General features: G+C 44.0%; 1 protein-coding gene, 1 non-coding gene and 1 pseudogene across 6 annotated transcripts; 2 read left to right on the forward strand and 1 right to left on the reverse strand.

Moving 5' to 3' along the window:
• Positions 1 to 9,081: 9,081 nt before the first annotated feature.
• LOC129010855 (peptidyl-prolyl cis-trans isomerase A-like) lies at positions 9,082 to 9,634 on the reverse strand (annotated as a pseudogene).
• A 2,116-nt stretch (positions 9,635 to 11,750) lies between these two features.
• SLC25A3 (solute carrier family 25 member 3) lies at positions 11,751 to 20,103 on the forward strand. 5 transcript variants are annotated; one of them, XM_054445396.2, is made up of 8 exons: positions 11,751 to 12,154; positions 12,389 to 12,549; positions 13,852 to 13,976; positions 16,223 to 16,402; positions 16,906 to 17,087; positions 18,334 to 18,506; positions 19,566 to 19,676; positions 19,763 to 20,103. In XM_054445396.2, the coding sequence occupies exons 2-8, from the start codon at positions 12,393 to 12,395 to the stop codon at positions 19,921 to 19,923; spliced, it is 1,089 nt and encodes a 362-aa protein (XP_054301371.1). In that variant the 5' UTR covers positions 11,751 to 12,154; positions 12,389 to 12,392; the 3' UTR covers positions 19,924 to 20,103. The 5 variants fall into 5 exon arrangements, with proteins under 5 accessions (XP_054301371.1, XP_063502676.1, XP_054301372.1 ...); XM_063646606.1 differs by lacking the exon at positions 13,852 to 13,976 and adding an exon at positions 14,149 to 14,274 and having other exon boundaries at positions 16,227 to 16,402; XM_054445397.2 differs by lacking the exon at positions 13,852 to 13,976 and adding an exon at positions 14,149 to 14,270.
• LOC129011077 (small nucleolar RNA SNORA53) lies at positions 18,022 to 18,267 on the forward strand. The gene has a single exon (XR_008493205.1). It is a non-coding gene; the product is annotated as a small nucleolar RNA SNORA53 (small nucleolar RNA).
• Positions 20,104 to 22,635: the final 2,532 nt, after the last annotated feature.

Genomic DNA, 22,635 nt, shown 5'->3' on the forward strand with positions numbered 1-22,635 from the left:
CTGAGTTTTGCTCTTGTTGCCCAGGCTGGAGTACAGCGGCATGGTCTTGGCTCACTGCAACCTCCGCTTCCCAGGCTCAAGTGATTCTCCTGCCTCAGCCTTGTGAGTAGCTTGGATTACAGGCACCTGCCACCACACCCGGCTAATTTTTGTATTTTTAGTAGAGACAGCGTTTCACCATGTTGACCAGGCTGCTCTTGAACTCCTGACCTCAGATGATCCACCCACCTTGGCCTCCCAAAGTGCTGGGATTACAGGCATGAGCCACCACACCTGGCCAGATATTTCTTTTTCTTTTCTTTTTTTTTTTTTTTTTTTGAGATGGAGTCTCATTTTTGTACGGGCAGGAGTACAGCAGTAAGATCTTAGCTCACTGCAACCTCCAACTCCTGGGCTCAAGTGATTCTCCTTCCTTAGCCTCTCAAGTAGCTGGGACCACAAACGCGCACCACCATGCCCGGCTAATTTTTTTTCATATTTTTTTTGGTAGAGACGGGGTTTCACCATGTTGGCCAGGCTGGTCTCAACCTCCTGACCTCAAGTGATCCACCAGCCTTGGCCTTACAAAGTGCTGGGATTATAGGCGTGATCCACCGCACGCGGCAGATTTCTTTTTTCTTTTTTTTAAACTGAGCACTTTTTATATTTATGGCAAACTGGGTAATTTAAACTGCTGTCTCATTTTATAGGAGAGACACCCCTCTCAAGCTCGTTCCACATGCTGTCACTCATGCTGATCTTGGAATTCCTTAGATCATTGGTTTCAAAACATGGTTGATTATAAGATCTGTGATCTTTTGCCTGGGGATCTTTTTTTTTTTATTATTTTTATTTTTCTGAAATGGAGTATGGAGTCTTGCTCTTGTCGCCAAGGCTGGAGTGCAATGATGTGATCTCAGCTCACTACAACCTCCGCCTCCCAGGTTCAAGTGATTCTTCTGCCTCAGCCTCCCAAGTAGCTGGGATTATAGGTGCACACCACTGTGCCTGGCTAATTTTTGTATTTTTAGTAAAGACAAGGTTTCACCATGTTGGCCAGGCTGGTCTTGAACTCCTGACCTCAGGTGATCCACCTGCCTCAGCCTCCCAAAGAGTTGGAATTACAGGCATGAGCCACCACGTCCAGCTTTGCCTGGGGATCTTTTAAAAATGGCAGATTCCAGGACACTTCATCAGCCTTAGTAAAATAGAATCTTTTGAAGCCTAAAACCATCTGTGTGTTGGCAGGCGCTTTAATGAGAAATCAGATTTGGGAACCTTCACTTGTGATGGCCAGGCCTCACTCAAAAGCTCTCTTAAGCTTATGGATTATAATCACTGAGTGACTAAAGTTGCCACATATGCATATACCTTCTGTAGGGACTATTTTAGGGTCTGTCATATCTACATATGCTTCCCCATTAGCGGACAAACACTATTCTACGACTGCAATGGCAGAAAGAAGATTTCAAGATATTAAGAAGGAAGAAACTGGGCAAAAGAATTCACATGCCTATTATTTCCTATAAAATACAATGTCCGCTGGGTGCTGTGGCTCACGCCTATAATCCAGCACTTTAGGAAGCTGAGCTGGGTGGATCACCTGAGGTCAGGAGTTCAAGACCTACCTGGCCAACATGGCGAAACCCCGTCTCTACTAAAAATACAAACAATTAGCCAGGCGTGGTGGTGGATAGCTGTAATCCCAGCTATTCAGGAGGCTGAGGCAGGAGGCTTGAACTCGGCAGGCGGAGGTTGCAGTGAGCCGAGATCACGCCACTGCACTCCAGCCTGGACAAAAGGAGCGAAACTCCATCTCAAAACAAAACAAAAATAAAATAAATAAAAAATACAATGTCCCTGAATATGCAAGAATAACTTCATTGCTTTCAACCCCTTGCACAAACATGGATGAATTCAAGAGTCTGAACCTCAGCCCCAGAGCTGGGTCTGCTCTCAAGGCTGAACTTAGGATACCCTTCAGAAAAAGGATAGGTGCATTTTGTCTTTCTAACACTGTCCAGAATGGAAATTATGGCCCCATTAAAAAAAAAAAAAAAAAAAGGCTGGGATCAGTGGCTCATGCCTGTAATCCCAGCATTTTGGGAGGCCAAGGCAGGCGGATCACCTGAGGTCAGGAGTTCAAGACCAGCCTGGCCAACATGGCGAAACCCCATCTCTACTAAAAATACAAAATTAGCCGGGCATGTTGACACAGGCCTATGATCCCAGCTACTCGGGAGGCTGAGTCAGGAGAATCGCTTGAACCTGGGGGCAGAGGTTGCAGTGAGCCAAGATCATGCCACTTCACTCCAGCCTCAGCAAAAGAGCAAAATTCCATCTCAAAAAACAAACAAACAAACAAACAAAAAACAGGCCAAACACGGTTGCTCATGACTGTAATCCCAGCATTTTTGGAGGCTGAGGCGGGTGTATCACTTGAGCTCAGGAGTTCGAGACCAGCCTAGCCAACATGGTGAAACCCCATCTCTACTAGAAATACAAAAAATTAGCTGGGTGTGGTAGCCCACGCTTGTAATCCCAGCTACTTGGGAGGCTGAGGCAGGAGAATCCCTTGAACCTAGGAGGCAGAGGTTGCAGTGAGCTGAGATCACTCCATTGCACTCCAGCCTGGGTGACAGAGCAAGACTCAGTCTCAAAAAAAAAAAAAAAAAAAAAAAGAACCAAGATTCCTAATCAAAAAAGACCAACCAAGGTGTTAGTGGATATTACTCATTTTTTCCCTCAGGGTAGATATGAAAAGGGTTATCATGAGGGGCTTTGGTCTACCTTGCATAATTTACTAGAGCTATACCAGGAATTATTTAAGGATTTTCTTGTTATTCTCCATGTTAGAAACGATCCTTGTATCTACAAGTGTGGCTGAGCGCAGTGGCTCATGCTTGTAATTCCAGCACTTTGGGAGGTGGAGGTGGGTGGATCACCCAAGGTCAGGAGTTCGACACCAGCCTGGCCAACATGGTGAAACCCCGTCTCTACTAAAAATACAAAAATTAGCCAAGCGTGGTGGTGCATGCCTGTAATTCCAGCTACTTGGGAGGCTGAGAATGGAGAATCACTTGAACCCGGGAGGCAGAGGTTGCAGTGACCCAAGATTGCACCATTGCACTCCAGCCTGGGCAACAAGAGTGGAAACTCTGTCTGAAAAAAAAAAATCTACAAGTGCATCCTTGACCTCTAGCTCTAAGTTTACACATGTCTGTTGGCAAAGTTCCACTTGGATGTCCTAACGTCTCAAATTCCAACAACCTTGACTTTATCTCTCAAATATGGTTCTTGGTTAGGATTGGCCACAAGGGAAATCTGTGAAGATAGGAAAGGCAGAAGTGAAGCAGCAGCCATTACAGTCTGAAGGTCAGTCTAGGACACTAGGCACATCTCACGCACATTGTTGCTCATCTGCTGGCGGGGGAAGTAGCTAAGTCTAGAGCTCTTGCAGTTCCTACTGAATCTTCTTCAGTTTCTGCAAGTCTGGGTGAGACGCAGGTGCAGCGCATGGCTCCTATAAGCACCTGCACCAGGCTCCTGCAGGCACCTGCCTCATTGAGGTGTAAGTGATAAGAGACAGATGCTCAGTCTAGTTTATCCCCATGAGATCCAGATTCTCTTTGTGGGCTCCAGTTTGTACCTGCCCACGTTCACTCTAGCTTTTCTGCCTAATGGTAAGCAGTACTGATTTACAGAAATTTCAAGACCAATACCAGACACAGAGATGTTAGACTCCTACATAGACCTTTTCCCATGCTCACAATTTCATGAGACTTAACCCCTAAAAAAAAAAAAAATCTCTTATTCCACATGACTTATACTGCTTATACTTCTCTGGTCAAACCCTGAAACAGACAATGGTATTGGAAACAATTCCAGGAGAACAAAGCTTTAAGAATGGGTTCCCTGAATTTGTTCTTGGTTATCTGGATTGGTTCTCTGATCTGATTATATTTAAACACCTTGCAAGATAACTACCTCAGGGGAGGCCATTAAAGGTATAACAAAGAAGAGACTAACCTCCCCAGTCAAAGAAGGAAGGACTGGCCGGGTGTGGTGGCTCAAGTCTGTAACCCCAGCACTTGGGGAGGCCAAGGTGGGCGGATCACTAAAGGCCAGGAGTCTGTTTGAGACCAGCCTGGGCAACATGGCAAAACTTGGTCTCTACAAAAATTGGCTGGGCGTGTTGGCGCACGCCTGTAATTCCAGCTACTCTAGAGGCTGAGGCAGGAGAATCACTCGAACCTGGGAGGCAGAGGTTGCACTGAGCTGAGATCATGCCACTGCACTCCAGCCTGGGCGAGAGAGCAAGACTCCATCTCAACAAATAAAACATAAATAAAAGAAAGAAGGGCTGTTTTTACTGGCAAAAAAATGTTCAACAGAATTTAGGGATTCATGATCCTGATGTCATCATAATCTGTCCATGTTTCCCTTTTCCAAAATTTGGGATTTTACCTTCACTCCAAAAAATGCCCCAACTTTAACAGGAGACCCTATGAGATTGGAAATTCATTTTGCATTGTAACTCAGTTAGATGTTGAGTTTGGCTTTTAGAAAGTACAGCCTTGCAAATACAGGAAGGTAATCATACAAGCTTTAGTCAATGAGAAAGGCAACACTGTTGTCTATGGCATGCATTCGCAAAAACAATGCCCTAAATTATTACCTGTAATCAAGTGCCTAAAGAAGGCAAGGCTGGCTGGGCGCGGTGGCTCACGCCTGTAATCCCAGCACTCTGGGAGGCTAAGGCGGGCGGATCACGCGGTCAGGAGATCGAGACCATCTTGGCTAACATGGTGAAACCCAGTCTCTACTAAAAATACAAAAAAAATTAGCTGGGCGTGGTGGCGGGTGCCTGTAGTTCCAGCTACTTGGGAGGCCGAGGCAGGAGAATGGTGTGAACCCGTGAGGTGGAGCTTGCAGTGAGCCAAGATCACGCCACTGCACTCCAGCCTGGGCAACAGAGCAAGACTCTGTCTCAAAAAAAAAAAAAAACAAAAACAAAGAAGGCAAGGTGTTGGGTTGACCAAGCAGATGCTTTGGGTTGGTTGGCTTCTTCTAATTATGTTGGATAACTGGGGGAAAGAAAATGATAACTTAGGGCTTTTACTTCTCAGTTCAACATCAGATAAAGGACCAGAAAGCCTTGACTACTTTTTTTGTGTGTTTGTTTTTTGAGATGGAGTCTCGCTCTGTTATCCAGGCTGGAGTGCAGTAGCGCAATCTCGGCTCACTGCAACCTCTGCTAGCCTCCTGGCTTCAAGCGATTCTCCTGCCTCAGCCTCCTGAGTAGCTGGGACTACAGCCGCGTGCCACCACGCCCAGCTAATTTTTGTATTTTTAGTAGAGACAGGGTTTCACCACCCTGGCCAGGCTGGTCTTGAAGTCCTGACCTCGTGATCATCCACCTCGGCCTCCCAAAGTGCTGAGATTACAGGCATGAGCCACCATGCCTGGCCGCCTCGACTGCTTTGCTGTATCTGCAAGATTGTACTTTCTAAAAATCAAACTCAAAATCTAATTCTGAATTACAATGCAAGTTGAATTCCCAATCTCATAGTGTTTAAAATTAGGGCAATGTTTTGAGCAGAAGTTAGACCCAAAATTTTGGAATAGTGACACCTGGGCAGATTATGATACCACTAGGACCATGAACCCCTATATTCTTTTTTTTTTCTTTTTTGAGACAAGATCTCTATCTGTTGCTTAGGCTGGAATACAATGGCGCGATCTCGGCTCACTGCTACCTCTGCTTCCCAGGCTCCAGTGATCCTCCCTCCTCAGCCTCTTGCGTAGCTGGGACTACAGGGGCATGCCACTATGCCTGGCTATTTTTTTTTTTTTTTTTTAGAGACGGGGTTTCACCATGTTGTCCAGGCTGGTTTTTAACTCCTGGACTCAAGAGATCCACCAACCTCGGCTTCCCAAAGTTCTGGGATTATAGGCGTGAGCCACCACGCCCAGCCAGAACCCCTAAATTCTGTTGAGCCTCCTTGTCAAAGAAGCCCTTCCTCTCCTGTCTGAGGAGATTAGGTTCCTCGTCCCTGTGAAATCTGTAATGGCCTCACCTGAGGTGATTGCCTGGCAGGATCTGCTGATTCTTCTTAAAACCTACTGTCCACTTTGGGAGGCCGAGGGAGGTGGATCACCTGAGGCTGGGAGTTCGAGACCAGACTGACCAACATGGAGAAACCCCATCTCTACTAAAAATACAAAATTAGCCAGGCATGGTGGCGCATGCCTGCAATCCCAGCACTTAGGGAGGTCGAGGCAGGCTGATCACCTGAGATCAGGAGTTCGAGACTAGCCTGGCCAACATGGCAAAATCCCGTCTCTACTAAAAATACAATAATTAGCTGGGTGTGGTGGCATGTACCTGTAATCCCAGCTACTAGGAAGGCTGAGGCAGAAGAATCACTTGAACCCGGGAGGCAGAGGTTGCAGTGAGCCAAGATCGTGCCACTGCACTCCAGCCTGGGCGACAGAGTGAGACTCTGTCTCAAAAAAATAAAAACAAAAACAAAAAAGTGTGCAAGATTTCTATTGATAGAAACCTGGGCAACATGTGTGGGGATGGAGACTAAGAATGTTGGGTGGGGTGTGTGGTAGTCAGCCTCGAGGATGGCCCCACTGATCCCCACCTCTTCTCCCATGCTGTATCTGGATTGGTTTCTGTGACCAATAGGATACAGCAGAAGTGATGATGTGTCACTTCTGAGATTTGGTTATAAAGGACGCAGCAGCTTCTGCCTTGGTTGCTCTCCTTCTTTCGTGATTTACCCAATCTGAGGAAGCAATGTTATGAGCAGCTGTATGGTGAGGACCACTTGTCCAGGAACTGAAGTTTTCTGCCAATAGCCAAGTCTTGAAAGCTTGGAAGCAGATCCTCCATCCCCAGCTGATGAGTGATCCTGAGCTAGGACCACTCAACAAAGCCACACTCACTTTCCTGACCCTCAGAAAATGTGAGCTGATAAGTGTTTGTTGTTGTATGCCTATTAGTTTTGGGGTAATTTGAGGGCCTGTTTGGAGGTTCTACCCGGGGAGCATAGCTACTCATATACCCTTGACTGAAGAATAGTCCTTCTCTATCGGGGAAGTTCGTCTTCTTTGATCTAGCGCGCAGCTTTGGGAGGGATGCACGTGGAGCAGTGAGGGAAGAAGGGGACATGAGCTTAGGCAGCCAGATCAGCCGAATCAACCCTGGCCATCGGTGGGGTGACAGACGTCACAGCCAGATCGCCCTCATATCATTTTGGGGTAATTTGATAGGCAGCAATAACTAAAATACAGTTCATTGTTTTAGTTCAGATGGCTGGGAGTGACTCTAATGGTCTGGCTGAAATTTAAGTTCAATGGTGGCCTATACTTAATGAAATTAAAAAGCCAGACTTCCTTAGTACACCAAATAGGAAGGTATTGACAAAGACTCTCCTTGATCTAACTTTAGTCAGGCTTTTCTGAAACTTTTTTTGATTAGGCCCCATCTTGGGGCATGTCCGCTAAAAGCCCAGTCATAGCAAGAATCCCCCACTCTTGATATCTGACCACCCCCCCATATTTGATCAAATTCTTCATCTTCCACTTTCCCCCAGGTGATATCTGATCACTCTGGCTTGCCTTCAGCAAGAATCTTATTAGATTTCTTTAGCACAAATTATCCTACCGTTTTAGTAATTTTTTTTTTTTTTTTTTGAGACAGAGTCTCACTCTGTTGCCCAGGCTAGAGCGCAGTGGCGTGATCTCAGCTCACTGCAAATTCCGCCTCCCGGGTTCAAGTGATTCTCCTGCCTCAGCTGGGATTACAACTGCATGCCACCACGCCAGGCTAATTTTTTGTATTTTTAGTAGAGACAGGGTTTCACCATGTTAGCCAGGATGGTCTCAATCTCCTGACCTTGTGATCCATCCGCCTTGGCCTCCCAAAGTGCTGGGATTACAAGTGTGAGCCACCACGCCCGGCCCCTTTTAGTAATTTTCTATACATCGGCACTCTCCCTGCATCCTGCTCCTTAATGATAAATTCCCGTTTATTTTTGTTGCATTTGGAGTGGAGCCCAATCTCTCTTGCCTACTGCAAAACCCTATTGCAGCTGTTCCTACATCTATCATGATAGTCCTGAATAAAATCTGCCAACTGTCTTTAACAAGTGTCAGAATAATTGTTTTTTTAATAGTGTCCAAAAGTTTAGAGTGATTACAATGCTAGAATAGATTTATTATTTTAAGATATGCTCATCCACCTCCTAATTCTCTCAAGAGTCCAGAGGACAATCCCTTGTCAAGGGCATGAGAAATACATTTATAAGAAAAGCCCCAGCATTCTATGTAGTAGCCATTCATTGCAAACCAGGAATGATGATGGGAATTGCTATCATCAAACTGGAGCTCCCTAAATTCAATGAGATTCTGGGATGGAGGGTGATCTTTACTCACCAAAGACCAGTCAGGCATGGTTACTGTAATGGACAACAGAAGCAATAATCAGAATGGTTTGATCTGTAGAGATCTTTGGCATTGTCTAATGGATCGTGGTCTCCTTAGAAATAAAATAAATGAGCAGCCTAATAAGTTAGTTATGTACAAGTGAAAAGACTCCTGATCTGGTGAACAGAAGTCTGATTTGAATCTCTACAGTGGAGAGTGTGGTCCTTCAGGCAATTTCCCTACTTGTGTCAGGCTGGAGGCCAAGAGCCTCTTGAATGTTAAGGAGGCCAAGCCCCTTGTCTTAGTCCATACCTGCTGCAATAGCATCACCTAAAGATGGATAAAAGGATTTTGTATCCTCTTTTGGGTAGAATTAGCTTGTTCACAATTGTCCAAAGGACAGCTGCTTCATGTTAGGTAGAAGCCTGATTTCGCTCTTTAGTTTTTGTCTGGAAGTTAAATATGATTACAAGAGGTGTTCATTGATGCCGTGTTGACAACAGATAGACTCTGGTACTTTTTTTGTTGCTGTTGTTAATTAGTTTTTATTTCATAATCATAAACTTAACTCTGCAATCTAGCTAGGTATGGAAGGGAACAAGGAAAACATAGAACCCAAAGAGAACTGCAGCACAAAGATTCTAGGATACTGCAAGCAAATGGGGTGGAGGGTGCTCTCCTGAGCTACAGAAGGAATGGTCTGGTGGTTAAGATAAAACACAAGTCCAACTTATTAGAGTTGTCCACAGTCAGCAATGTTGATCTTCTTGCTGGTCTTGCCATTCCTGGACCCAAAGCACTCCACGGTCTCCACAATATTCATGCCTTCTTTCGCCTTGCCGAAGACCACATGCTTGCCATCCAATCACTCAGTCTTGGCAGTGCAGATGAAAAACTGGGAACTGTTTGCGTTGGGTCCAGCATTTGCCATGGACAAGATGCCAGGACCTGTATGCTTCAGGATGAAGTTCTTGTCATCAAATTTCTCCCCATAGATGGACTTGCCACCAGTGCCATCATAGCATATGAAGTCTCCACCCTGACACATAAACCCTGGAACAATTCTGTGAAAGCAGGAACCCTTATAGCCAAATCCTTTCTCTCCAGTGCTCAGAGCATGAAAGTTTCCTGCTGTCTTTGGAAACTTGTCTGCGAACAGCTCAGAGGAGACGCGGCCCAAGGGCTCAATGTCGAAGAACACGGTGGGGTTGACCATGGCTGATAGTACGGGGCTCCTGGCGGCAGCGGTGTCTGCAAAGCCCAGTGGTGTTTTTTTACCATGTCAATTTAGCTAGGCTAGAACCACATTTTTCCTAGATTCCTTTCCCTGCATAGTTTTGGGTTAGGGTTAGCTATAAGAGAAATTTGTGCAGTTTGGAAGGCAGAAGTGGAGCAACAGTCATTACATTCTGAAGGTCACCAGCTCCCACATGGGGTAGGAGCTGGGCCTGCAGCTCCTTCAGTTACCACTGTATCTTCTAGATCAACTTCTGTGAGTTCTGGGCCACAAGCATGTGCAGCCCCACGGTGAAGGGTACCAGCTGTTCCAGCTGAAAAAATGTGCAGCAAAGGGTCACAGTATTGCCCAGTGCTGGGGGAAGGGAATAGGAAGATTCACTACAGTCATATATTTTTACATAATATTTGATTTTTTCATGACAAAGGATTTTTACATTAGAAAAGCACCATAAAGTTGAATTAACCAAAAAAGAGAGAGAAAGTCCAGACCCTTCAGTGACTGCCTCTGTCTACATAAGATCAGACTCCTCAGTCTGGTATGTGAGGCCCTGGACAATCAGGTGCTAGTGTACTTTTTTAACTTTATCTGTCACTACTTCCTTTCCTGTGCCCTCCACTCTGGAATTCTTCCTGGGACTGTAGGACTTTAGTTGGGCCAGAAGGGCTGGGTCTGGGATAGGGTTGCTTAGAGAGTGCTGTGATGCCGCAGCCTCAATGCTAACTTTTTTTTTTTTTCGAGCCAGAGTCTTGCTCTGTCGCCCAGGCTGGAGTGCAGTGGCGTGATCTCGGCTCACTGCAAGCTCCGCCTCCTGGGTTCACGCCATTCTCCTGCCTCAGTCTCCTTAGTAGCTGGGACTACAGGCGCCCGCCACCTCACCCGGCTAATTTTTTGTATTTTTAGTAGAGACGGGGTTTCACCGTGTTAGCCAGGATGGTCTCGATCTCCTGACCTCGTGATCTGCCCGCCTCGGCCTCCCAAAGTGCTGGGATTACAGGCGTGAGCCACCACGCCGGGCCAATGCTAACTTTTTTTAGGTAACATCTTCTGTAGACTTTTAGACATTATCTCATTGAGTTCTCATAGACTCTGCAAGGTAAGTATTACTCCCATCCAGAACCAGACACCTGATTTGCAGGGTCCAGTGCAAACTAAAAAAAGCATGGCCCCTTGTTCATACATGTATTAAGAATTTCAAGCCGGGCATGGTGGCTCAGGCCTGTAATCCCAGCACATTGGGAGGCCGAGGTGGGCGGATCACCTGAGGTCAGGAGTTCGAGACCAGACTGGCCAACATGACGAAACCCTGTCTCTACTAAAAATAGAAAAATTAGCCGGGCGTGGTTGTGCACGCCTGTAGTCCCAGCTACTCCGGAGGCTGAGACAGGAGAATCGCTTGAACCCGGGAGGCGGAGGTTGCGGTGAGCTGAGATCGCCCCACTGCACTCCAGCCTGGGCGACAGAGCAAGACTCCATCTCAAAAGAAAAAAAAAAAAAATCAAAATGACAGCAGAGCATTAAATGAAGTGTAAGGCCATGTGTGACTGTACCAGTGTGAACCTATGAGGCCAGTCCCATCCCTATCTTACATCTAAGGAACAGGTACACAGAGATGAAGTAAATTCCCAAGGTTACTTTGTCAAGAGCTTGGAAAATATAAGAGCCAGAAAAGTCTAACAGGTTGAATCCCTATTAAACTCTCCCCAACTAAACTACGCCCCTCCCTGTTGAGCTGAATCTAATGAAAGCTTCCTAAATGTATTAATCACACACACGCACAATCTGCTATCAGTCACTTTCAGTAGTTCATCGCTGTAACATCTCAGGTGTTCAATGTTTCAACGTGTTCTGTAGATTATTGTGATAACGCGGCAAGCTGTCTTAAGACCTCTTGCTGCACATTTCTTTTTAAAATATTCTCCAGGAGTCTGATGAAAAATATAGACAACTTATGTTTAATGTCAATGGATGGAACTTATTTTAAAAAGTACTGTAATGGCAGAAGTTGTGACACAAAGTACTGCAGTGATGTTCTAACTCCAACACCTAAATATATTATCAAGCATTCGTGTTTTGTTTTGTTTTTTAAGTGACTACTAGATACTGTGATTCACTTAAGTGAAGCGAACTGAAGCCCGTGGTCAAGGAGAGACACCTGAAAGTGAAGGGACAAAGCGAGCAGGGTAAGAGCCCGAGCCCAGCCCCTCTCAAAAAATACAGACCCGGAACACGCGCCTGCGCAGAACGATTTCTCCTGCGCACAAGCCGGGCGGAAGAGCTGGGGCGGGCAGGGGCGGGAATAAGGTTGCTAGGATAACGCGATGACGCTCGGGCTCGGCGCTCTTCTCCACCAATGGGCGACGCGTACTTGCAGTGACGCGCTGTTTGCGTCACGCCGACGGCGCGCGAAGGGCACACATTTTAGGGGCCGGAGGACGTTCGGCCTCTGTGAGCCGCAGCCTTTCCAAGGGAGTGGTTGTGTGGTCGCCATCTTAGGGAGTGAGTGTGGCCGTGCCTTCCCCTGTGGCGGGTGTGGGGAGCGGAGCCCAGAGCCCCTGTGGGGCCGCTGCTTTGGCGGTGGGCCCAGCCGGGAGCAGCGTCTTTCGAAGGCCGCCGTGACCTCTTCAAGGGCGTGGAGGCGGGAAGGAAAAGGCCCCGGTTGGGGTTCCAGGGCGCCGGTAACAGTAACCGGCGCTTCGCCTGTCCTCTAACCGTCGCTCCCTCTTCCCCTAGAAAGATGTTCTCGTCCGTGGCGCACCTGGCGCGGGCGAACCCCTTCAACACGCCACATTTGCAGCTGGTGCACGATGGCCTCGGGGACTTCCGCAGCAGTCCACCAGGGCCCACGGGTCAGCCCCGCCGCCCTCGCAACCTGGCAGCCGCCGCTGTGGAAGGTGAGATCAGACCCTGCCCAATACAGTCGTGTGGTCTACTCGTGGTCCGCCCAGCGTTTGAGGCCTGGACCCGGCTTGCAGGACAGGGAAGGACGAGTCCAGCCCGCTGCATCGTAGGACGGCGCCCAGTTGCTTGCCCTGGGATATCGGCCTTTTCCACCATAGGCAGGTGTCAGATCCTTGGCCTTCCCTCAAGGGCGTGGAAGGGCTGAGGCCCTGTGTCCCTTCGTGACCTCCATGTCCCCGAGGGAAGAGAGGCCATGACTAGCTCCTTCTCTGCCTTGAGCTCGCTTGGTCAGCCAACTAAGTATTGGGTAAAGTCTCCTCCCGAAACTACTGACCACCCATAGTTCTACTAACTATATTACCTGTCCTTTGATTTGCCCTTAGTTTTCTTAAAAATAGTCGTTTCCTAAGTTTTATATTTGTCGACGCCAGGTCAGTCATTTTTGCACTTAATTGTATATGAGATAACTAGATGTCCTGTTTTCATGCGACTGGAGGAGGCAGCTTGCAGCCCTACATAGGCAATAGAAAGGAGATAATTGGTGGGCGTCCCTTTGGTGTGATTATCTCTTGGGATTCTTGGTGGTTGGGCCCAGCTTTAACTTAGTTGTGTGTGTTTTAAATCCTAGTGAAGTATGTACATACAGAGAAACCTGAAAACCGAATTGTAGGAGTCCCAAGAATGTTATCTACCTTGTGCCTGTAAAATCGAAAGATTTTTTTCTTTAAATCATTCATGTGCTTCTGTTATGTCTTTAGTATGGATAGAGAGTCCTTACTTACACTATCTGTCGTTCAGTTGAAAAGTTAAAGCTAACATTATTCGTGTATTAAATGTATTTGACTGCAGGAATTTATGCGTATCTGTTTTTATGTTACAGGAGTTCTTAAGTGGGGATAGTATTGGTTAGTGGCTAGGATAAGCTTTGAAGTTGTTTGCAGGCCTTTTACATGTCGAGTGATCTTTCTGAGTTTCGTTTGTACTTTGAAGTGTGCTCTTACCAGTGGTTAATAATTTGAAGTTTGACTTTAATTGTAAAATCCGTTAATGTAGAAAACTTTAAAAAAAATTAGTATGGCAGAATACGAGCTATTAATAGTATCAGATACAGAACCCTCATAATTTTTAAATGATCTGAATTTGGCAGTGAATTTTTTTTTTAAGCCACTTAATTGTGGCCAGAGCTATTCAGCTGTGATAATAGTATTTCACAGGGAAACATTTTCTTTCATTCCAGTGGCCTTAGTCATCTCTGAAGAAATACTTACTTGATTTTTTTTTTTTTTTCCAATCAGAGCAGTATAGCTGTGACTATGGATCTGGCAGATTCTTTATCCTTTGTGGACTTGGAGGAATTATTAGCTGTGGCACAACACATACAGCATTGGTTCCTCTAGATCTGGTTAAATGCAGAATGCAGGTTTGTTTTGCATGCTGGACTAGAGCATATTGAAGCATGACTGACTGTTAAGTTATAAGATATAGTCATCTACTAACAAGCTGTGTGGAAACCTAACTGTCCAGGAGGTAAGTTTATGACCAGTAACATGAGTTTTATATTAAAATGCATGGTGTGTCTTCTCTTACTACAGAGTACAGTTGTGAATTTGGCTCCGCGAAGTATTATGCACTGTGTGGCTTTGGTGGGGTCTTAAGTTGTGGTCTGACACACACTGCTGTGGTTCCCCTGGATTTAGTGAAATGCCGTATGCAGGTTTGTATTGAGATGACAACATTGAAAGTATCTTTCATGTGACTTAAATCTAAATAAAATCCTAAAGCACTTCACAAATGAGAATTTGAAGACATCACAACTGCTAGAAACTTCAGTAGGAAACCGAACTAGAATTTCTTTAAATTGTGGGCTTTATTTTGACTAGTGTTTTAAATCCAATAAATGCCTCTATTGTTTGAGTCAATTATTCACTCTTAGACTCTGGCTGTAAATGGCTCTTTGCTGCTGCTCTTCACTTCTGGCCGGAGTTCTTCAAGCTTACTAGTGCCCCAAATAGTCATTTTACAAGCACCTATGTGTTGGAGTGGGTAAACAAGTCTGTGTATTATGTGAAGTAACAATGTCCTTTATCTACTAATAAGACCAAGGCAAAGAGTACATGTAGCTTTATTTAAAGTGCTCTTAATATCTTAGTATGAAAATTTTGTCAGGTTAGCCTCTTGTATATTTACATAACATTTTTAAATAATTTGAATATCTTTTAATTAAGATTATTGAAACAAAAACAAGACATCAAAAATTTATTTGTTCCACACAGGATTAGAAGTCTACTTACCTAAAAGAGAAATGAATTTGAAATATTAGGAGGGAGAGGAAGGTGATGTATACCATCCCTTCTAGTACTGGCAGAAATAGATAAGCTTTTTCCCCCCCGCCATTAGTTAATGTAATGGATATGAAATGTACCTTTGCTAAAACATGTTATGCATGTCTTGAAGTGAATTTAGTTTATGTGCTTTTTTTAAAAACTTGTGTTTAGTTTGTTTAGTGTTCACAAAACTTTATGCTATAAGCTACTTAAAGAACTAGCATATGTTAGGAATACAGTTATATCTATTATCTAGACAGTAGCTTTTAAAAAGTAGGAGGTGGGCCAGGCATGGTCGCCCACACCTGAAATGCCAGCATTTTGGGTAGCCGAAGCGGATGGGTCACTTGAGGTCAGGAGTTTGAGATCAGAACTCAATCTAGCCAACATGGTGAAACCCCATCTCTACTAAAAATACAAAAATTAGCTGGGCATGGTGGCGCGCCTGTAGTCACAGCTACTTGGGAGGCTGAGGCAGGAGAATCGCTTGAACCTGGGAGGTGGAGGTTGCAGTGAGCTGAGATCACACCATGGCACCCCATCCTGGGCTACAGAGCAAGACTCAAAAAACAAACAAACAAACAAAAAAAGTAGTAGGAGTTGGGTGGTAAGAAATCTCTTAAGAATCAGTTTTGTTATGTATTTTTGTTGAAATTTTACCCTCTTAACTATCACTCTAAGACTTAAGTTTGACACAGAAAGCTAGACCTTAATGTACAAAAGTTTCTATTTATAAAAGTAATCAAATGAACAATAATAAACAGTTCTAAGCATAAACTAATAAAAGTTATATGAATGTAGTTCCTCACTCAAAATATCTTAATATTTTCAGATGTCAGTTGACCTTGGATAACTGAAGCCACAGAAAATGAACTCTTGGATAAGGGAGAGCTACTGTATTTCTTTTTTTTTTTTTATTTTTTTATTTTGAGATGGAGTCTTGCTCTGCTGCCCAGGCTGGAGTGTAGTGGTGCCATCGTGGCTCACTGCAACCTCCACCTCCCGGGCTCAAGCGATTGTCCTGTCTCACCCTCCCAAGTAGCTGGGATTACAGGTGCACGCCGCCATGCCCGGCTAATTTTTTGTATTTTAGTAGAAATGGGGTTTCCCTGTGTTGCCCAGGCTAGTCTTGAACTCCTGAGCTCAGGTAATCCACCTGCCTCGGCCTCCCAAAGTGCTGGGATTACAGATGTGAGCCACCGTGCCTGGCAGGAACTACTGTAGTTACCTTTTGTGTAGTTGCTGAAATTTATTATGGAACCCAAACAAAAATAATCATGAGATTAAATTTTTATGTTAGCTGTTTGGCGCATTTAATTTTTTTTTCTTGTTTTAAATAAAGGTAGACCCCCAAAAGTACAAGGGCATATTTAACGGATTCTCAGTTACACTTAAAGAGGATGGTGTTCGTGGTTTGGCTAAAGGATGGGCTCCGACTTTCCTTGGCTACTCCATGCAGGGACTCTGCAAGTTTGGCTTTTATGAAGTCTTTAAAGTCTTGTATAGCAACATGCTTGGAGAGGTATGTAATTAACTTTAAAATTGAACGTTCCGAGTGTTTAAAGACTTTCCGAGTGTTCTTAGATTTTTGTCTGTCCTGCCTTATTTTAGCACTGAAGAAAATGGTCCTACAAAGTGAGCAACTTGTTTTAAATCGTAAGCCTGTGTCAGCAGAGACAGGTTGATAAATAAAATGTATTTCATTAAATTACAATTCTCCTTTTAATATACTATCTTGTTTTCTAAGTAAGTTGGATTTTGAGTTTTTTAGAGAAAGGCTCTGGGACTCCTTTGCGTAGTTCCAGGGCTAACTGTACATGGCATCTAGATATTTTTTGAACATTCACGTTGTTCACATAGTTACATGTTTTGTTAAGGAGGTTATGAGAGACCACATATATATTCCATATCATCCTGTGTTACTTTATAAAATGTCTGAAGCTTAGTTGTTTTCTAGAACTGTCACTTCAATTGAAAACCAATACGACAGCAATTCACGTCCCTTCCTTGTGTTTTGGATTTTAGGAGAATACTTATCTCTGGCGCACATCACTATATTTGGCTGCCTCTGCCAGTGCTGAATTCTTTGCTGACATTGCCCTGGCTCCTATGGAAGCTGCTAAGGTTCGAATTCAAACCCAGCCAGGTTATGCCAACACTTTGAGGGATGCAGCTCCCAAAATGTATAAAGAAGAAGGCCTAAAAGCGTAAGTAAACACTTAAAAATTTATACTATGGAAGTACTTATTTTAAGTGAACTTCATTTTTTGTTTGTTTGTTTTGTTTTTCTGAGACAGAGTCTCGCTCTGTCACCCAGGCTGGAGTGCAGTGGCGCGATCTTGGCTCACTGCAAGCTCCGCCTCCCGGGTTCACGCCATTCTCCTGCCTCAGCCTCCCAAGTAGCTGGGACTACAGGCGCCCGCCACTGCGCCCGGCTAATTTTTTGTATTTTTTAGTATAGACGGGGTTTCACCGTCTCCATCTCCTGAGCTCATGATCCGCCCACCTCGGCCTCCCAAAGTGCTGGGATTACAGGTGTGAGCCACTGCGCCTGGCTTTTTTTTTTTTTTTTTTTTTTTTTTTGAGACGGAGTTTTGCTCTTGTTGTCCAGGCTGGAGTGCAATGGCACTATCTTGGCTCACCGCAACCTCTGCCTCCCAGGTTCAAGTGATTCTCCTGCCTCAGCCTGCTGAATAGCTGGGATTACAGGCATGCGCCACCACGCCTGGCTAATTTTGTATTTTTAGTAGAGACTCCATGTTGGTCAGGCTGGTCTTGAACTCCTGACCTCAGGTGATCCACCCGCCTCGGCCTCCCAAAGTGCTGAGATTACAGGCGTGAGACACCGCGTCCGGCTGTGAACTTCATTTTTTAGTATTAAGCCTACTAGACTTTTTAAAAAGACGATTATAACATTTAATGTCGATTTACCTGTATGTAGAACATAAACTTGAGAGGTAAAGATAAGTTAATACATGGTTTGAGCCCTGGACTGAGTTTGTTTTTTTTTTCCCTAGAGTAAGGACCGTTTGTCAGTCTACAAATGACTTGATATTTGGCCTAAACATTTACTATTAACTTTTAGGGAGGGCTTGTTAGTATCCTTGTGATCTATTCATAGTTAAGAATTTCCATGACCACAACATGCTTCCTTAGATCCACCTTTGTGGATGAATCTTGAACTGAGTTCCACTTGTAAACTTCTTGTTTCTTGTGGTTCCAGTCAAAGAAACATCCAGCAACTTTTTTGGTTGTATAGTCAAAGGTGCATGAGTCATTGGCATGTAAGAGAAATATACCTGCATGTTAGTCTAACGTTCTGATAGAAATGACATGCATTTATGCTGCCATTTGTTACTATCAGGACTCGACTCGTGTGCGGACATTTCTGTTAATAATGACAGTCTGATAGATGAGTACATGCAACTGTGTAAAACAAGTCTCTTGTTTTAGATTCTACAAGGGGGTTGCTCCTCTCTGGATGAGACAGATACCATACACCATGATGAAGTTCGCCTGCTTTGAACGTACTGTTGAAGCACTGTACAAGTTTGTGGTTCCTAAGCCCCGCAGTGAATGTTCAAAGCCAGAGCAGCTGGTTGTAACATTTGTAGCAGGTTACATAGGTATGAATTACTTAGAACACACTTGTCTGAAATTATGAACAAATAATCATTCCATTATTGGCGTTTTTTGAGAGGGAAAAATATTCCAAAGGTCATAAAGCAGTGTTTTTGTTTTTTTGGTTTCCCTGAGGCATAGTCTCACTCTGTTGCCCAGGCTGGAGTGCAGTGGCGTGACAATAGCTCACTGCAACCTCCTCCTCCTGGGTTCAAGTGATTCTTCTGCCGCAGCCTCCCAAGTAGCTGGGACAGGCATGCACCGCCATGCCCGGCTTATTTTTGTTTTTGTTTTTTGTTTTTTTTTTGAGATGGAGTTTTACCCTTGTTGCCCAGGCTGGAGTGCAATGGCGCAATCTTGGCTCACTGCAGCCTCCGCCTCCCGGGTTCAAGCGATTCTCCTGCCTCAGCCTCCTGAGTAGCTGGGATTACAGGCGTCTGCCACTATGCCTGGCTAATTTTTAGTATTTTTAGTAGAGACGGGGTTTCACCATGTTGGCCAGGCTGGTCTCAAACTCCTGGCCCCAGGTGATCCTCCTGCCTTGGCCTCCCAAAGTGCTGAGATTACAGGCGTGAGCCACCGCACCTGGCCTGATTTTTGTATTTTTAGTAGAGATGGGGTTTCACCGTGTTGACCAGGCTGGTCTCAAACTCCTGACCTCAGGTGATGTGCCTGGCCTATAATGCAGTTTTATCTTCCCATAACATTTTATATGCTTTTTAGGATTCATAAATATTTGCTAACTAGTTCCTAAAAGAGTTGTTTTATGGGATGTCATTGTTAGGCTTGGGAATGTATTGATCTTACTGTTGCACCATTTTTTTGTTGTTGTTTATTAAGAATTTTATACAGAAAGTGTTGAATAAAATCTGAAAAACTTTAAAAGATTGTTCCGTTTTACATAGGATAGACAAGACAGCTTGATAACTGTACCCGTGTCACCCTGAGTCTGATTTTTATTTTAGAGCTAGAAAAATATTATTTTAAAGTCATAAAAATGATAATTGGCTCTGTGACGTTTTGTTTTTAACTGGCACTGTATGGCATCCTTTATCTTTTTTCAGCTGGAGTCTTTTGTGCAATTGTTTCTCACCCTGCTGATTCTGTGGTATCTGTGTTGAATAAAGAAAAAGGTAGCAGTGCTTCTCTGGTCCTCAAGAGACTTGGATTTAAAGGTAGGATGATGTTTTTTTCTTGAAAGAAAGAACAACAGTTTTGGATATGTTGCATTTTTTTCATTTGCGTTTCCTGTTTGAACCAGGTGTATGGAAGGGACTGTTTGCCCGTATCATCATGATTGGTACCCTGACTGCACTACAGTGGTTTATCTATGACTCCGTGAAGGTCTACTTCAGGCTCCCTCGCCCTCCTCCACCCGAGATGCCAGAGTCTCTGAAGAAGAAGCTTGGGTTAACTCAGTAGATGGATCAAAGCAAATGTGGACTGAATCTGCTTGTTGATCAGTGTTGAAGAAAGTGCAAAAGGAACTTTTATATATTTGACAGTGTAGGAAATTGTCTATTCCTGATATAATTACTGTAGTACTCTTGCTTAAGGCAAGAGTTCCAAATTTACTGTTGAAATAAACCTAACTCTTCATGATTTGCCTGTGACTTATTTTAAAAACTTCTTAAAAAAAGATTTAGCTTTAAAATAGTTGGAAAGAATGAAGTATAAGTTAAGGAAAAAATACAAAACTGACCATTGTTGGTTGAATATTCCAGTTGCTATTCAGAAATTGTCATATGTCTCAAGTTTTATCACACAAAGTTCCTGTATTTCTAGGGAAGCAGACTTTAAATTCCTAAAAACTTGATTTAATTATAGTTAAATATGTGTAGTCATTTGTGGTTATTTTGGCAAGTAAATGTTAGTGTATACTTTCATTTTTGCAGCATGTCCTACACTGTTTTTATGTTGGTGAGTTTGCTAATCCTTATTTGTAAGACAAGGTAACCCAAATTAGGCTGATTCTTAGAATGATAGTAAAGGACCAAAGTGATTGACAGCTGAAAACAATTTTCAGGTACACTAATTCTCTTTACACAGATCTCACTTTTTTTTTTTTGAGACGGAGTTTCACTCTTGTTGCCCGACTGGAGTGCAGTGTCGCGATCTTGCCTCATTGCAACCTCTGCCTCCCAGGTTCAAGTGATTGTTCCACCTCAGCCTCCCGAGTAGCTGGGATTTCAGGCATGCGCCACCACGCCCAGCTAATTTTGTATTTTTAGTAGAGACGGGGTTTCCCTGTGTTGGTCAGGCAGGTCTCGAACTTCCAACCTCAGGTGATCCGCCCGCCTCAGCCTTCCAAAGTGCTGGGATTATAGGCGTGAGCCACTGCACCCGGCTCTGACTTTTTAAATTACAGAAAATTAAACTATTTTCAGTCTGGTATTTTAAGAAAGGTACTGCTTGACAGCTGAACTACATGAATGCCACTGGGGAAAAAGCATTCCATCATACTCAGATACGAGATTGGATTGTAGGTTTAAGCCCATTTTTAAAGAATTCCTAGAAAGTGGATTAGTTTTTGTGTTTAGATTCCCCTCAAGTTTGATTAGGAAGTATATAAAAGTTCAATCTTTTGTAATGACAGCCCACCACCGGAAAAAAAACCAAAAACCTAGTATAATATATAACATGCTGTTTTTCAAACACTAGATTTTACCTAGAGTCCTTATGTGTAATACGTGGGTTGGTTAACAGTCCCTACATAAAGCGTACGGATAGCCTGGAGAGAAAAACTTTTTCAGAGATGGGAGAGAAATGTTACTACAAACTCATGGTAAGGTCAGTGAACTCAATTTAGAAGCCAGTGCAGCTAGTTGCATGTTAACTTCTTTATATCATCATTGCCTGAACTTGTTAAAGGTTCCAACATTTTACCTGTGCTGCAGGAAAAAAGGAAGAGTTGTAGGTACAAATTTGGACCAAACCTTAAAAAGGTAAAGTAGGGTGTCTTCTGAACCCCCAACCAAGTGGTGGCTGTGGTGCTTAGTATCAACTGTATATTATTTCTTGCTATGTTAGCAAAGCATCCAAAGATTAATGGTGTATGATATGCTTTTCTGTGAGTGAAGAACTCGGGAGTATCGAGTTCAGGTACTGAGGAGTATCAGACTCTTCTGGTTCTGAGTCTCATGAAGCTTTTCACTTCTGAGCTGAAAGGATGCTCTTTGTGCTTTTCACTATTAGTGGTATAGTCTTTCCCCAAAGTCTCTAGCATGGTGGCTTCAGGGCAGCTGGACTTAGGTGGTATTTTGGGGCTCCAATAGAGCTTGGCAGAGTTGGCTTTTTAGGACTTACCTTCAATGTCACATAACATCACTTTTACCATACTCTTGGTTACAACAGTGATGTCTCAGAGACCAAGTCCCAGATTCAGGAAAAAAGGAACATAGTCTTCACCTCTTCCTGAGAGGAATGTCAGTCAACATGTAAGAGCAGCAAGTAGAAACGCGTTAGTGCAGCCAACATGAAAGTGGACCGTAGATCTAGAACATTTTGGGTATGCAGTTTAGCCAGCCCTCACTGAGGCAGTTCTGCCAATCAGGATTCAAGTTTTATTTCCTAAGAGTTATAATGGGTTTTATTTGTGGGCCTTGATATAAAACATGCTGTGTTCAAGCTATGGAGCCTGCCATCTGTAGTTACTAGAGTTACAGTTCAAAGCTATTTCTGAGAGAGAAAGCCACTTCATCCTCAAAACCCAAGTAAGAGGCCCACTTAGAGTGATGTGAATTCTCATTTCAGGTTTTTAAATTATACTAAAAGATTCTAGTAAGAAAATTTTAATATATATGTATTGGTGTTCTTTTTACATTTCATTTAATGAAATGTTTCCTGTCAATACTATAAAGCAGAACCCAGTGGAGTAAGAATACATGAAACTGCCAGGCGCAGTGGCTCATGCCTGTAATCCCAGCATTTTGGGAGGCTGAGGCAGGTGGATCACCTGAGGTCGGGAGTTCAAGGCCAGCCTGACCAACATGGAGAAACCCTGTCTCTACTAAAAATACAAAATTAACTGCAGTGGTGGCACATGCCTGTAATCCCAGCTACTCAGGAGGCTGAGGCAGGAGAATCGCTTAAACCCGGGAGGCGGAGGTTGTGGTGAGCCAAGATTGCACCATT

The sequence above is a fragment of the Pongo pygmaeus genome, chromosome 10 (genome assembly GCF_028885625.2).
Source record: "Pongo pygmaeus isolate AG05252 chromosome 10, NHGRI_mPonPyg2-v2.0_pri, whole genome shotgun sequence".
Taxonomy (NCBI): Eukaryota; Metazoa; Chordata; class Mammalia; order Primates; family Hominidae; genus Pongo; species Pongo pygmaeus.

Excerpts from the sequence above, each read along its gene's own strand:
- SLC25A3 (XM_054445396.2), top strand. The coding sequence starts at position 12,393 with ATGTTCTCGTCCGTGGCGCACCTGGCGCGGGCGAACCCCTTCAACACG. Across the intron at positions 13,977-16,222 it reads TGGTTAAATGCAGAATGCAG|GTAGACCCCCAAAAGTACAA; the intron begins GTTTGTTTTGCA and ends TTTTAAATAAAG. Across the intron at positions 18,507-19,565 it reads ATTTGTAGCAGGTTACATAG|CTGGAGTCTTTTGTGCAATT; the intron begins GTATGAATTACT and ends ATCTTTTTTCAG.